General features: G+C 36.5%; 1 protein-coding gene across 5 annotated transcripts in view; it reads right to left on the bottom strand.

The window, feature by feature from the left end:
• Positions 1-15823, bottom strand: part of FAM120A (family with sequence similarity 120 member A) — a 56621-nt gene that overhangs the window by 22487 nt on the left and 18311 nt on the right. For 3 of the 5 annotated variants that reach the window (XM_074914339.1, XM_074914342.1, XM_074914340.1), the window contains exons 4-10: positions 12947-13075; positions 12380-12476; positions 11203-11303; positions 10627-10910; positions 9138-9225; positions 5681-5905; positions 2333-2507 (exon numbers count right to left, since the gene is read on the bottom strand). In XM_074914339.1, coding sequence (XP_074770440.1) covers positions 2333-2507; positions 5681-5905; positions 9138-9225; positions 10627-10910; positions 11203-11303; positions 12380-12476; positions 12947-13075 — 1099 coding nt within the window. The remainder of the gene's footprint in view (positions 1-2332; positions 2508-5680; positions 5906-9137; positions 9226-10626; positions 10911-11202; positions 11304-12379; positions 12477-12946; positions 13076-15823) is intronic. The other 2 variants (XM_074914341.1, XM_074914343.1) reach the window with 1 other exon arrangement.

Below are 15823 nucleotides of genomic sequence, written 5' to 3'. Positions count from 1 at the left end.
CAGCAAAAGCACAATCAAGAACTTTGTGATTCAGCTTTTCATATCCTCTGGGAGCAGACAGGAGGACATGTACAGCAAAGGCATTACTTAGCAGACAATTATCACTGAAGGACCTCACTGACTACCTCTTACCAACAGATCTGTTGTTTTTCATTGGCTTTTCAACTATGTAAAAATAATGATATAAGACAGGAAGTCATCCATTTTATGAAAGATCCATTATCCTGCTGCCTATATACTCAGTAATAATACTAACATGTCATTTTATTATGTATTTTTCATAGCCTCCTATAACCCTCGCATGCAATATACTTGCAAATTATTCATGCACAACTATTATGTTGTCAGCGTTATGGTTTGTACATCAAAGATGACAGGATTATAGATATTAATACATTCTTTACCCCCTACATAAATCTTACAGTCAATGTACATTTCTTTAGAAATTAATTTCTTAATGTCTCTTAATTATTAAATTTTCTCTTAATTGTCTTAATTAAACTGTTTCATAACATTAATTTTTGAGAGCATCAACAAAAAATACACTGAAGGAGAATCAGCATCACTAGTTCACTAAATCCTCAGAAAAGTTAGTAAGGGCTAAAGTGTGACTAATCGATCTGAGAAATGTGCTCTTGCCGCTTAAGACACTGTTCTCTGCATCTTGCATAGCTTGCCCAATTCTTGCTACTTTGTCAAAGAGGTAACAAAAATAAATGTGTTCTTGCAACACAACCCTTTCAAAACAGATGCTTACATCTTAGCTCAAATCCACCTTTACTAGCATTGTTAGTTTTGCAGTGAAGCACCTAACTTTTGGGCAGGCATTCAATTTTTTAAATTATTTTTTAAGAGCGTGGTCAGTCCTAAAATAGAAGTAGGTCAGTAGCTGAATGTGTCCTGTGACTTGCCAGAGCTCCTGTAACTAAACCAAGTCAGCAGTAGCGTTCTTAGTCTCCACTGAGAATAAACCTCTGAAAAGCATATATATGAAAAGAGAATAGAGATTATATAGGTTTCCCCAGTAGTCTACAGAGAACCTTCTAAGTTTACAAGATAAAAACATTTTGAAAACTGAAGCAGACCATCAGCACTCAGCTATTTCACCTCTACAAACATTGTAGTACACTTTTAAGGACAGAAGTCTAATGAGGACAAATGAATACTGCAAATAACGTCACTATTTTAATCCCGAAATAACCTTGTAACCTGAAATACTAATATGCTGTATGAATTTAAAGAATTAAGAAGTTTGTGATACTGTGTGCTGAGGTATTATTCAAGTAGGGTAAATACTAATTCCCACAAAATAACTAGCTAAGTATTTCAAACGTTGGAAGATTATCATCTTCACTATGAATGTACAAAGACATTTCAGAATTAAAAATGGAAAGAGGGAATGAACATAACGTTTACAACTGATTCTTATTTTTAGCCTTTTACACATGAAGACTGTGAATGATGCTTTCATACATTCTAAATATCTGATTCTTAAATTTAGTCTGGTGACAGCAGACTCCTATATATAAATACCGCTGCTGCCATTCACTTAATGCTTTAGCATTCCTTTAACCTTTATAAGATGCTACTGTAAAGTTCAATCATTTCCTTGTATGCATTTCATTATAAGGAAAACACTGTGGAACCAGGAGGTTGAATTTTATGGATGACAGTAATTCCTGGAAGCAGAAGACTTTAAAAGACAACTTCCAGATTAATATGAAGATTAACATTAATCCCACAGAATTAACAAAAGGATCTTTTGACAAGCATGCGAAAGTTTACTGTCTTCACCCAGGTCTACCTTTACTTGTATTATGACTTCTGCGAAATTTAAAGTGAGTTTTAACATGCCAATACCTGGAAGATACTAGAGACCTGTGAATTTCACTGAACTACATTTAATTACACACTTGGGAAGACAGGCTAAGTTAACATATGCGTCCTCATTTTTGAAAAACGTATGCAAATTTCTATGCATATGCATAGAAGTTTCCTATAATCGAGTTCTGCCATATACTTTGAACACTACATCACAAACTCACATTACCTGCTGCAAGCCTGATAGCCTGAGCATATATTTTAAAAAACAAACCCCAGAGCTTGCTTAGAAATGATAACATTTATAGTTCTTAAATGACTACAGGAAATAAAATTTCAAATTAACAACATCTTTTACTATTACCCATGGGATCAAATAAGCCATAAATTCCTCCAGTGTTCACTACACCAATGAAATCTTAGCAACTATTCTCATTCAAATCATGATACAAATGGATATGAAAACATAGCAAAGGGAAGAGTAATAAAGAATGGATTCTACAGTACATACATTCTGGTGGAAGTCTGTTCTTTCTAAAAGCAAGTCTTTCAGTTTTCTTTCTGCTTTCTGCCAGACTAAACAGGACTCCGTAAACATACTGACGAACTGGCCTATAAAGGAGAGCAGCAGGAGGCAGGTCTTTGTTGGCTTCATCTTCTATAGAAACTGCAATTTTGATTTCACCCTTTTGCATGAAAGAAAGCAGAAAAGTATGACATGTTACAGTATTTACGTATGCATGGGAACTCAATCCAGCTCTAATATAGTTCTCACCTAGTCAAGAAAAATGTGATTCAGCAGTAATGTGGTTCTTGGGTATGTGAAGGTAACACCAGAGAAGGATTACCCTACAATCTACTTGCCTTCCTCCAATAAATTTCCAGACTCAGATTATCCCTGTTGCTTTCCTCTTTCTCTTCTCTATCACACACCTTTTTTTTGTCTGGACTATCTGCAGATAAGGATTACCTAAACAGTAATTTTCAAATATGGATACTTTGAAGAGTGAAATAGTACACATGAAAATACACTAATGCGCTTTTAGACAGTCAAAGCACATTTGAAGCTGATCTAGATTTCAGACAGTTTTCATGCTGCCGAAAAACACCAGTCTGACTTTTGGTGCAAGGATTTGAAACAGTATTGGGGACTCTCTGCAAAAACCAACATTATTAGAAGACCTGGTCAAAAAATTGTAATGGAATTATGTAAGTAAGGTTGGTTTTGAATACATATAAATAAAACTTTAGCATTTTATACTTTTTCAGAAAAAAGCATGAAAGAACCTTTCGACATTCTCTCTCAAAACAGCAGCAACATTCTATGTTTTCTGTGTATCCAACCATGTTAAAATTTTCTTGGAAAATGACTGACTTCACTGCTTGAAATATCAGCCTTTATTTTCAACACCGACAAGCAAGCACTCTGTTTTGCTTTTTTCACTTAATAATTTAAACTGTCCTAGTAATGAATACCATAGGTGACATCTTGGAGTGATTACATTAGGATGTTGTTAGGTTTAACTCAGACAAAGCTACTTTAGGTTTAAGGTATGTCTAGAAGGTCTCTCTCTATACGTAACAGCAAGATAACCTGGAACACTTCTACATACCTATTTCTCAAATGCAGGCACTTAATTTGTTTCCTCCCATTGTGTGATATGATGCGCAAAGTCGGGCTTGAGTGTTGATCTGCTTGAGGGTAGGAGGGCTCTACAGAGGGATCTGGACAGGCTGGATCAATAGGCCAAGGCCAATCGTATGAGGTTCAACAAGGCTCAGTGCTGGTTCCTGTACCTGGGTCAAAACAACCCCCAGCAGCACTACAGGCTTGGGGAGGAGTGGCTGGAGAGCTGCCAGTCAGAGAGGGACCTGGAGGGGGGGTTGGTCAAGGGCTGGCTGAATATGAGCCAGCGGTGTGCTGAGGTGGCCAAGAAGGCCAATACCACCCTGGCTTTTATCAGAAATAGCATGGCCAGCATGGACAGGGAAGGGATCCTACCCCTGTACTCGGTGCTGGTGAGGCTGCACCTCAAATACTGGGTTCAGTTTTGGGCCCCTCACTCCAAAAAGGGCACTGAATTTACTCAAGTGTGTTCAGAGAAGAGCAAAAAAACTGGTGAAAGGCCTAGAGCACAAGTCTTAGGAGTGGCTGAGGAAACTGGGGTTATTTAGCCTGGAGAAAAGGAGGCTGAGGGGAGACCTTATCCCTACAAGCTCCTTACAACTACCTGAAAGGAGCGTGTAGCAAGGCAGGTGTTGCTCTCTTCTCCCAAGTAACAAGTGATAGGACAAGAGGAAATAGCCTTAAGTTGCGCCAGGGGAAGTTTAGACTGGGTTTTAGGAAAAAATTCATCACTAGAAGAGTTGTCAAGTATTGGAACAGGCTACCCAGGGAAGTGGTGGAGTCAACATCCCTGGAGGTATTTAAAAGACGTGTGGATGTGGTGCTTGGGCACATGGTTTAATGGTGGACTTGGCAGTGTTAGGTTCATGGTTGGACTCAATGACCTTAAGAGTCTTTTCCAACCTAAACAATTCTATGATTAAACATCAAGTAGTATTAAATGTACTAAGGATATTTGGCTCTGCAAAGTGTGAAACAGAACAGGCATCAATGGTTGGCACACACTTCTTGATTCTTCTTCTTATCAAGGAGATAAAGAAGAGAAGTGTAAGAACACAACAGCAATACAAACTACAGCGCAAAACACACACATGGGAAAGAGGGAATCCAAACCTCAACCATGATGCGGAAACTTTTCTTTTTATGGATTTAGATCCCTGCCTACAGTCCGAGCTGTCCTGAAGTGGATTTTTAAGCTGAATGTAAGTTAACAGGACTGTGGGCAGTGCCATTTTGCTAGATGCTGTACAAATACATACATTGAATGGGCTTGATGTATGAGAACCAGTACTAAGCGTTTTGAATGCTAAAGAGGAAGAAGATTAAAATTTTCTCATTCTGGGACACATCTGTTTGCACTTAAAAGGAACAATGAACTTAAGTCTTTTGAGACTTAGTTTAAGTAAAATAGAGTTGTGCAGGAACACCACTGCTCTGGCTCCTTCCTGGTTCAACACAAAACAGACTTCAGCAGCTTCCAGACACAATGAAGCAGGTTATCACTGCCTATCTCGGTAAGAAGCTCTCCCACTGCTTTCCAAGGTGTCCTTATGTGGCCATTCAGGTAGATTTTTTTCTACTGGACACACTGAGCAGGTAAAGAATCCTAGGCTGTGAGCAAATGCTAGCAGCTAATCTGGGATCTGAAAGCGAGCACATAAAACAGCCAACCAAAACAAAAAAAGGCCATCAGAAATGTTCTGCCAAACTAAAATGAATAAAAATTCGGAACATCATCGAGTTCATCTATAATTACATTTTAGGATCATACAAAAGGGATTTCTTATAGCTGCTATCAGGGCTACCTACAAGGGATGGGAGGGATCAGACTGTGAGGGAAAACAGTCTAAGTATTTTTGAACACTGAAAATAGAAAAGACATGGCACAGACACCAAAGCACATACACAGGAGTTTTTAGATGGAAATGGACTCTAAATAAAAACACACACACACAGACATATACACACATGTGCTGAGATATAAAAATATCTACAGCTATTCAGGAAAAATTCTTAATTTTGTAAGTAAACACTTCTAATTACAATAATATTTATTGGTACAATGTACCAGACCAGATCAGTGGTTAGAAAACAAAGGGGGAGAAAAAAAATGGACCAAAACTCAAAGCATTAAGAAGGCTGTAAATTTATGATACTCTTCAGCCAGAAATGCAAGCGAAATTATCTTTACAGAATCATTATTTCACAGTACATAATTTTTAAATGTCATACCTTGGTTAGGACATGAAAGATGTAGGGATACATTAACCCCTTCTTGTGCCTGTGTTCCGCCACTCTTAATACTTCAGGTGCTACAGGAGGTAATGGAGGGGTAGTAATATCCATGTGGTTTCTGGTGGGCATTGACAACAGGCATGGGATTTGTGGATTACTGGTCTGATTCCCTTTGACATCAGCTGCCTGACTTCCTGAAGAAGTGCTAGAGGAACCTTCTGCCTATAAGAGAACACACAAAATAAAGTACTTTTTGAATGTGTACGGAAACATACCAGGAGATCACTGAGAGAAACAGCAAATTTCCTTCTTCACCCACAATGAAAATAGCAAATCTTCACATCATATTGTGTCAGTATGCAGACTACATTATCCAAAGCTGGCTAAAAGATTTTCAGAAAATGCAACTTTCAGCCATTGTTTGCTAGCAGAAGCAAATTACTGAAAAAATAAATATTATTGCAAAACTTAAGCTTATTAACAGCAACAGTAATTGTGATTTTGTTTCATTTTTAATTGCACAATACAGAAGAGGACTGATGACTTCTTGATAAAATGTGAATGACCTCTTAATCTTAAAATGGAAATGATGTCTATTTCTACGATACTACCAACTAAATGGGTTAACTGACAGCCAGAAAGTCTACAGTTTATGTAGACTTCCATGAATACATCCTTTCTCAGTTTGCATTTCTAAATGAAGCAGGAAAAAATACATGGTTTAAACACATTTAATATATAGAGTCTGAACTCAAAAGCTTTGTAAATGTTTTGTTGGGGCTTTTTTTAAACATAAAATTATCTTGTCTGAGAAGATAAAGAGAAAATGGCAACGTTTTCTGATCATAAGAATAAAGGGGGATTTTATTCAATTTCTAGAAATGTAGTTCACAAATTTATAGGAAAAATATGACACACAAAAAAACCACTGTAAACTTCCTGATGAATACACCTTTTGTAAGCATTTATGTTGTAACTCTCACAGAAACTAACAAAAAAAGTAGAGTTCAGTCCTAAAAATCTTTGTTTTCAAAACTGAAAGCTGTTTTTAGCTTCAGAGTTCATTCTAGTTTTGTGCCTATAAACTATTAGAGTAATATTAAAAACTTTTGAGACTGAAATTTAATTTATTCACTTGATGATACATCATATTTTTCACAATTTGTGTAGAAAATTTCATTTCACCCCACAGAATAAGTAATATAAGAAATAAGCCCAAACAAGCTCAGATTGTTCACTTGCCTGCTCTTACGAAAAATACAAACCTGCATATAAAAACAATAAAAACTCCACCCAACCTCCAAAAACCTTCCACAGAAAGGTGTGTATTAGTAAAAACCATGCCCTAGCAAAATACCAAAGGGGCAACATTATTTTCAGATTAATTTTAAGCACACAATTGAAGAGTACATTACTGAAAGATTATAGAGTTAGTAATCTAGACTTCATTTTATTTATAAAAATGAAAATATACAGAAGAAATGGTTAAAACCTGTAACCAGAACACTTCTAACACAATACACTAATACAGAATATTTTTATAAACACGTGAGTTATCACAACTCCATTAAATCTGTATTACATTATCAAATATTTCTTTAACAGTTTAAAGATTTTTGTCCCTGTCTTCTACTACCCCAACAAGATAAAGTCGGCAATATGGACCACAAAGAGAAGTTTACAGAACTGTCAGTTACGCGAAGCACAGAGGGAAGACGACAAAACCCCCCAAACAACAGCAATGCTTTCCTCGGTTGCAGTACCCAGCTTCTTCTGGATCTGCTCCAGTGATATCCAAACACTGAAGCTGAGGAACTACCACAGTTAAAAGCATTTTTCTTTCTTTAGTAATATACATTCACTCAAATGAGATGAGCATAACTTTGTCATGTACAACCACACAGTAAGACAACTATGAGCAAGGAATTTTGACATTTAAGTGAAAGCACTGTCAGGATTGCTGCTGTCTGATCTATGATAGGTTCTCAGCACTTTAAATTACCTCACAAATTCACATAGCTCATTCAGTTGAATTCTTCAGGAAATACTTATTTAAAATCATTAATATATACCTCTCTGGGAAATGAGTTCATCTACACAATATACTCATAATCCTCCCTGCTATGCTCAACAGATGCAACTATCTTCTGCTACTGAAGGCTGAAGAAGTGGTTTGATATTAAAAAAAAAAGTAGTAAAACTCACAAGCTTTTATACATTAAATTGGATGCATTTATAAGTTGAACTGCATGCATATATCTATTGGAAAGTGTAATCACCGCTTACAGAGCTCTAAATCTGTGTGTATGAGGACAGGCAGGCAGAGATGCCACGCAGCATGTCCCAGCCATCCACTGCCCTGCGCCGGGGGAGGCCCCACCGCCCCTCTGGCTGCCTTCCCCCTCCGCAGCAGGACCCGGGGCTGTGCAGCACACGGGCAGGGCTGCAGCTGGGACGCACTGGCCTTCGCACATGGCCCGCCATGCAGAGAAGAAAGGAATGTAATAGGTCAAACTAGCATTTGCATATGGTGACTAATCTGCAGGCAGATACAGTTATCATACGGGGTGTAGTCTGCAAAAATAATAACCACTGATGAAATCATCAGCTTGATATTTTAAGCACAAAGCCCAAGTTTACTGGAATTTCTATGCCAAAGGTATGGGGAACATAATTTATTTGTCTACAGTGTAAGTAACTCACGACTGGGGTTTTTTGACACAAAGTTAACAGTTGTTATACAGTTCCATCCCAAAGATGCATAGATACTAAGCTCAAATGCTTTGAATGTTCTTTCCGAACACAGTTCAAACTTGGAATACAGACCACCATACTCTTAATTTGACAATGGTTTTAAATCTTGAAGAAATTTAATAGGATAATGTTAAGTCTTTATCAAGGGTTTAGTTATCCCACCCTGTCCCGTGGAGCTACTTTAATATGTATGATGTGAAATTCATATCAGGCAGTTATAAAGGACTTTCATGCCTCAGCTGAGCTTTTTAATACTCCTGTAACGGTCTGGGGCTAGTATTGAAATGTGTGTTGGACCTGTTGTCACTACATTTTAGGTTATGTGACACGGACTCTGAACCCACAGACGCTCACACTGCTATACTCCTTAATACAAACCAAAATAATGCACTACTGTAAACACAGATAGCAATATCTAAGGATGAGATTGTTAGCTAAGTAGTAAACAAGTTTATTGGTTTCTATTTTGTATCTGTTTTTTTCTAACACATCCTATTTAATTTTCATTTTTATGTATACTCTACAATATTCCCTGGAAAAGTTCTTACTGTACTTTTAAAACTGTTGTTTTGTAGTTCACAAAAATGTATAAAAGTTTACGCTAAATCCTACAGATCAATATTGAAAATTCTACCCAGAGTTTGCCGTAAAGCTTTAATACAAAATAAATAATTGTGATGTTTGGAACTTAAGAAATTACCTTTGTTTGGTCTCCCAGCTCACCACGCGTTTGACTTTCTGACTGGGCTCCTGTTTTCTCCCAGCCTATTTTGTTCCCACTGACATGGCTGAAGCACAACATAAAGAAAAACACCATATTAAAGTCCATTTTAAGATACAATGGGATAAGTCCTCGGTTACTGTCATTGGAACTATGGGCCAGAGACTCTTATTTTAAGGGATGCTATGTATTAGAAATGTCAGTTAGACACTTTAATACTGACACTTATTAATTTACCTTATGTCAACATTTGGATTGTATTTCAAAGCTGTATATTACAATGACTAAATAATGTTCATGCAGGAAAAATTCGTGATTGAACTTATTTGTCACTATACCAAGTAATTTTCCTCAATTAGAAGACTGTCTCCAAACTGCAACATAAATTACACTGTCTAGATTTCAGTTTCTAAATTTATTCAAAATTTATTGCATAAAATGCATAAGGCAAGACTATAAAAAAATGCTGAAAAATATTTTATACTGTTTTTAATAAAGCAGGTACATTGCCAGTTCTACACTGCATGGAAATCATGCAAGCTTATTTGATTTACTAATCAAAACACATGATAATATTTAAAAGTTGACAGCATACATCAAAAAAGCAAAGTTCAAGCTACCATGCGTATTTGTAGACACATTCAAAATTTAATACTCAGTAGTAACATACTATTATACACAACCTCAAACTTTTAGAGGCAATCACAGACCTGCTAAAGCCCCCGGCTTTGATTCTCACACAGTAAGCTGCTACACCTAACAAGACAACAGTAAACACAAACTGCCCCTGTTCAAATTTCCTTTTTGTAGGTTAGAAAGCAGTAATTAAATGAAAGTCGGCACAAGTTTATTGCCAGGGACAGACATATGATCTAGTGGAAATCAGAAATACTTCTGCAGCAAACAAGGCACATTAGTAGAACAGAGCAAAACCAATTTCACTGCTGCTCTGTTCCACACACGGCCTGCAATGAGGGCTCTAAAGACACTGTCCTAAATGATGAATTTCTGACATTCACACCAAGTTTCTTTGCAAAGCCACATTATCCCAAAATTTAAGAAGTGTAAACTCTACAAATTCAGTGATGTTTCATAGTTTTTAGCTACTTAAATTTTAATGAATTACACTGTAAAGTAGGCATACTTCTTTTATACAAAGTAAAGAACTCAAAAGGCTTTATGACATTTACCAAAATCTCATTCTCTCCTTCTTTCAATAAAATGTAAGGGCAGAAGTGGAAAAACACCCAACATTATTTGGTCTTAGATTTCTGCTTGGTAAGAAACAAGACAACTAGAGCAAACCATGGATGTGTCTGCAGTCATAGTGACCTAAATGTATTTTTTTTAAGGTCTACCATTCCACTAATTTGTGGATTTTGTACTTCCAGGATACTGATGAATGATTTTTAAAGTACATTTATTTTAACAGAAGCCAAGTAAGAAAACATCCTAATGAAAAACTTACTTCACTGCACCTCCATTGCCTTCATCATTGTCAGAGGATGAAGATGTAGAAGAGGCAGGAAAATAGGTTGAATCCACATGATTAGGGCTCCCACTCTGAGCTGGATTTATTGGAGAAGATCGCTCATACAATGGTGTATGTTTTCCTTCATGAGGAATGTTACTGTAGTTGTTCTGCTCAGAAAGACTTTTTCCACCTGTTTCCAAGGTGATGGCTGGCTCAGAGAGACTATATGGGTATGGACCCTGACCTTGGGCCCCACCCTGATTGGACATCTGCTGGGCCTAAAATAAAGTGATCGATCTTAAGTGAAGGTAACAAAAAGCCTTTTCTTTTAAAACAAAGTAAGTTATTTAATCAAGTGGTATTTTCCAAATGTACACATTAAATCTCAGCCATTTCGGACATCCACAAAAATTGTTCTACCAGGGTCTGTAGCATCATTTTAGTTCCAGTCTAAAATTCAATTGGTGAACGCCCACGCTAAAAAAGTTAGATATACCTTTCCCACCTAGATTTTAATTTGATGAGCACAGCAGGTGTCTCCTAAGGAGAAGGGCAGAGGGCTATACTTACCACAGGTTTTGCTTGTAGTGAGGTCTGTGGAATGTTAAGCATCTGAGAAGGAACATATGGTGGCACTATCCCAGGCATACCAAACTGATTTGGTCTGGCTGCTGTATTGCAAATGGAGAGGAGGGGAAAAAAAAGAAGGAAAAAAAAAAAGAGAAAAACCCAAACACTCATGAAAACAGTCACTATTTGACACTAATGTTACCCTTTTAATCCTTTATCTTCTATGGTTTATTTATTCTTGTTCTGTTAGCATCACTGTTTTCTAGTATGTCTAAGTCAGTTTTATTCATTTTTGCCTTTTAATAAAGATACTTTGTAGCTTGTGAAGTTTATTTTACTTGTCTCACCTTCTCTCAGTTCTTTGTAAGTCTCATTACTGCACATTTCTAGTCTACCTGGGAATCAAAGGAAGCTTACAAGAAAAAAAGCCCAAGAGATGCCATAATGAAGAAGCTGGCAAAAATATCACACAAGGTATATAATGCTGGCATTTTCTACCTTTGAATATTTGATCTAGAGTAGCCTTAATGCCCTTTAATGCAGGTGTTCAAACGTAAATAAAGCCACCCCACCCCACCAAAAAAGAAGGAAAAAAAAATCTCTATTAGTATACCAGTATGGTAATTGAAAATCTTTAGAAAATTTCAGCTCAAATTATGTTTCAGTGTTAAGAATGAGGTATGTGTAGTAAATCCTGTGATCACACAGTTAATTTGTAAACCTTGAGAATAATCTGCAACGCCAGAACAATTCAAGCAGGTATGATAGGACATCAAAAAACCAAAGACTAGAAAGGGATTTCTAGAATATCAAGTAAATCCAGTGAGAAACAGAAAATATGTTTTATGGAATAGAAATAGAAACTGTCTTCATGATGGGAACTGGTCACCAAACTTCAGTTGTTTACAGCACCATATTCTCACAGTGTTCTAATGCTAGAACCAGTACAGCAACAGCTAAGAGAACAATCAGTCCAAGTTGTTCTCTTTTGGGGGAAAACACCACCTCTGCACATAGCCTATGAAAACGTTCTTTTGAAACCTCATATTCAAGGGTCAATGAAAACTGCCCAAGAATATAAATATTTTTATAAGAACCTGCTAATAATACTATTTCTGATGTAGGGTTATCCCAGGTTTTAGTTAAAATGAAAAGCCTTATTTCCTTGATTACTTACCTAGGTAATGTGGTGGATGAAATGGCATAGGTTTATTAGTTGCTGAGTAATAAGCAACTGCTCTCTTAAACCGAGTAACTTTGTCATCTGTTCTAGACTAAAATAAAAAAATAAAGATCTGTCAGGAGCAAACCCAGGCACGTCAGCATTGTACTGCAGAGTAGTTAACACATACCATACCACATACGGTACCAACGCCTATGGACCCTTAAGGACTACAGCACTATTCCAGCACAAGAAATATTACATCAATCCATGTAAAGGTAAAGCTTGAAAAGACAACCTTCATGGACTACCGATGCTCAATTGACAGTGCACAAAGCCAAACTGGAAAAGCCCTTTGTTATCAAGAATTTAACTTTAAAGCACTGAGGGTAAATGCAGTATTTTTACCTTTGGAAAGTGTAGATAACCCTCATTTCACTTTCTAAGACACTGCATAAACCAACAGATTCTTATTATCTACTGATGCAGAACACTACTTTTACAGAATGCAATTCTTCAACACAAATGTATAGCAAAATTGGTTTAAAAACCCCCAAACCAATATTTTGTTTTATACTTTACCTGTGAATGTTGAAAAACATCTTTTGCTATGGCATCCAAATCAGTGGTGTCCTGAATGTTACGGACGTAGTCAGCTACAGCTTTGATCACTACGTCACAAGGTGGTAAAACTAACTGGTGAGCACGTACCTATGCAAACAAACATACATGCCAGTATGAAATAATGGCATAGCCCAAGATACTCCAATTACATAGCAGCGAACTGAACTATCTACTTACTGAAAATATATTCAACAAATTCCATGTTGCCAGATTTCATATCTAACTATTTTTGAGCCTTCCACCTTGTTTTTAAAACTTCACCTTAAACACTGACTTATATGTTTTTCATTTATGGTATAGTTACATATACATGAAATCTCACCTCTATGTATTTGCTGGTTAAATATCAGCTCCAACAACAAAGGTCAACAATGCCAGTTATTTTATTGCTTTCTAGCTGGACATTTTCTCAAGTGCAAAATGCTTTATCTAATGTGGATACATACATTTTTTAAATCTATCTATGCCAAGCAAATATTTTATTTTGACATAGTTTATATTCTGAACATAAAGTGGCATCAGAATTGATGAAAGAGATTCACTGGGAACAGGAACACAGGTACACAGAAAAGGAAGGATTTGAAAAACAGAAGGAGAAAAGTATCTCCAGGAAACTTATTTTTAAGATTCTACAGAAATTGGTCTAAAAATAATTATTTGAAAACTATGTAGTTTAATAATTAGTGTTTTCAAATTTTGTATATTTCATTACTCATAGTAGAATATGCTCATACAGCTTCATATTATATATAACATCTCAGACAAGAAGCTATTTTTATTTCTTCTATATGATGCACCAACAAAGAATGATGTATGGATTTCTCTTGTTATGATGTGAACATAGTTACTTTCTCTTTCAAGCATTTCAGTATCAACATGGCTATAGGGCTGGTCATTCTTTTTGCAGACACAGAGGAAATTCTTAAGATAATTCCATTAATAAAATAATTTCAATGTTCCAGCATTAAAATAATTAACATTCCACCATCCACTGACAGATGTGTCTGACCTGTATTCACCAACTATTTTAAATGGATGAGAAACATGTGCTTAAATGCATGCTAAAAATTTCCCCCGAGTTTATAACCTGAGCCCATAACAGATCACAGATTTGCCTGAAAATAAGAGTCTATGATACAGTCTACTCAAAACGTCAGGAAAATGATGAATTCCCATTGATTCACTGGTCACTGACTCAGGCCAGGGGTTTGAAAAGGTAAGAATCACTTTGGACTTTGTGGCAAAAGACTCTTTGTAGTAAGAAGAGCTGGAAGAGCTTTGTGGGATAACATCCCTACTGACAAATCTCCCACAGCTCAGCGACTGGCAGCTGCAGATGGATGTGCTGTACCAGGAAATTCTAGACTCAGTTCTTTGGCTGGATCCCTTCTTGTGTCCCCATGAACAAAGGAGAGGAACTGGATAGTCCTGAAAACCCTGGACTTCCAATCTTAACACTCTCAACAGGCTTCTCCTGAAAGTAAACTGAGGATTATTCAGCATATGATTATAGGAACTACTCTTACATGCACTGTGTGATCCTATATGGGGTACAGGAACTTCAGGTCAAGCAACCATCATGGACCACTGTGAAGCTAAAAGCAGCCAGGTCTGAAGAGCTGCTCAACCACAGGCAGCTTTTATTCCTTTCGTTCTGTGCCACACAATGTGCACACTCAGAGGGGCAGGAAAGAGGGCTCCAACAACGTGTCCACAATTTTAAAGGATGCCTGAGGAATTTCTAAAAATTCTGTCTGGAATCTCTGTACAATTCTGGAGCACTTCATCCGTGCCTATAGAAGCAAATAGCTAACATATTTTAATCCACCTACTTGCAAAATTCAACGATTCAAGACTTGAGAGATCATTATTATTATTATTGTTGTTATTTAAAACAGCTTTGGTTTTTAAGATACAAGAAAATGTGAAAAAACTTTAAGCCTGCATTCTCCATGGAGGTATATTAAAAATACAGCAATTCAGCCTTGTCATAAATGTTTATGCAAAATTTTGATTACTACTTTAAAATCTGTACCACAGCCCCTTTTTTATATGGCGTTTATTATATGCAATTATTTTCTTTCCTGCTCTTAATTGATCTGTTTATTATACAATTTCTTAGACTGCCTTATTCATATCTAGATGATGAAATTTTTGTCCAGATTCCAGTTTTATTAATTTCCTTCTCCTAATGTTTACTTTCTACAAACGTCAGGATATTCATTCTACACCTGGTCATTCTCTATCAGTAGAGATGAGCTCCACATTTTATGAGTCTAAATTAAGAACAGCTCTGTTAGTGTAGTCAGTGGCACAGTAATTATTTCTATTTCAGATAGTAAATTCTAAATTTTCACTAGTGTGCATTCTGGATATATACAACAATACTAAATATAGATCACATTTGCGTGTAAGCTTACAGTCACAAATACTGATGATAAAATTTTGCACCCAATCTGCAGGCAGAAGCAATAGATTTTCTCCTCACTGGTAACCTAACTTATTTTATGAACACCTACCATTTTATTTGTACATGTAACAATTATACATCTCTAAAGAGGCTGAATCATAACATAGCTATGTCATGTTAGATGTACTCTCTGCAGAGTCCTTTAGAGAAACCCTGCATTATTACCTGTTTCTGCAATCTCTGCTTGAAAATTCGGTGGATGAAAGGAGTAAGCAATCTATCATTAGGTTTATGTGATCTCCAAGATAGTAATATTTAATAAACTGTAAGCAGTTAGCATCAAGAGAATACATCACTCTAGCACTAATATTCAGCTCAGACCCTAGAAGTATGAAGCTCAAGTGAGAGATATTAAGGGCTTACTA

This window comes from Athene noctua, chromosome 10 (genome assembly GCF_965140245.1).
Source record: "Athene noctua chromosome 10, bAthNoc1.hap1.1, whole genome shotgun sequence".
NCBI classification, from domain to species: domain Eukaryota; kingdom Metazoa; phylum Chordata; class Aves; order Strigiformes; family Strigidae; genus Athene; species Athene noctua.
Note: the sequence above shows the minus strand (reverse complement) of the source record. Positions and strands in the feature narration are given on the sequence as shown.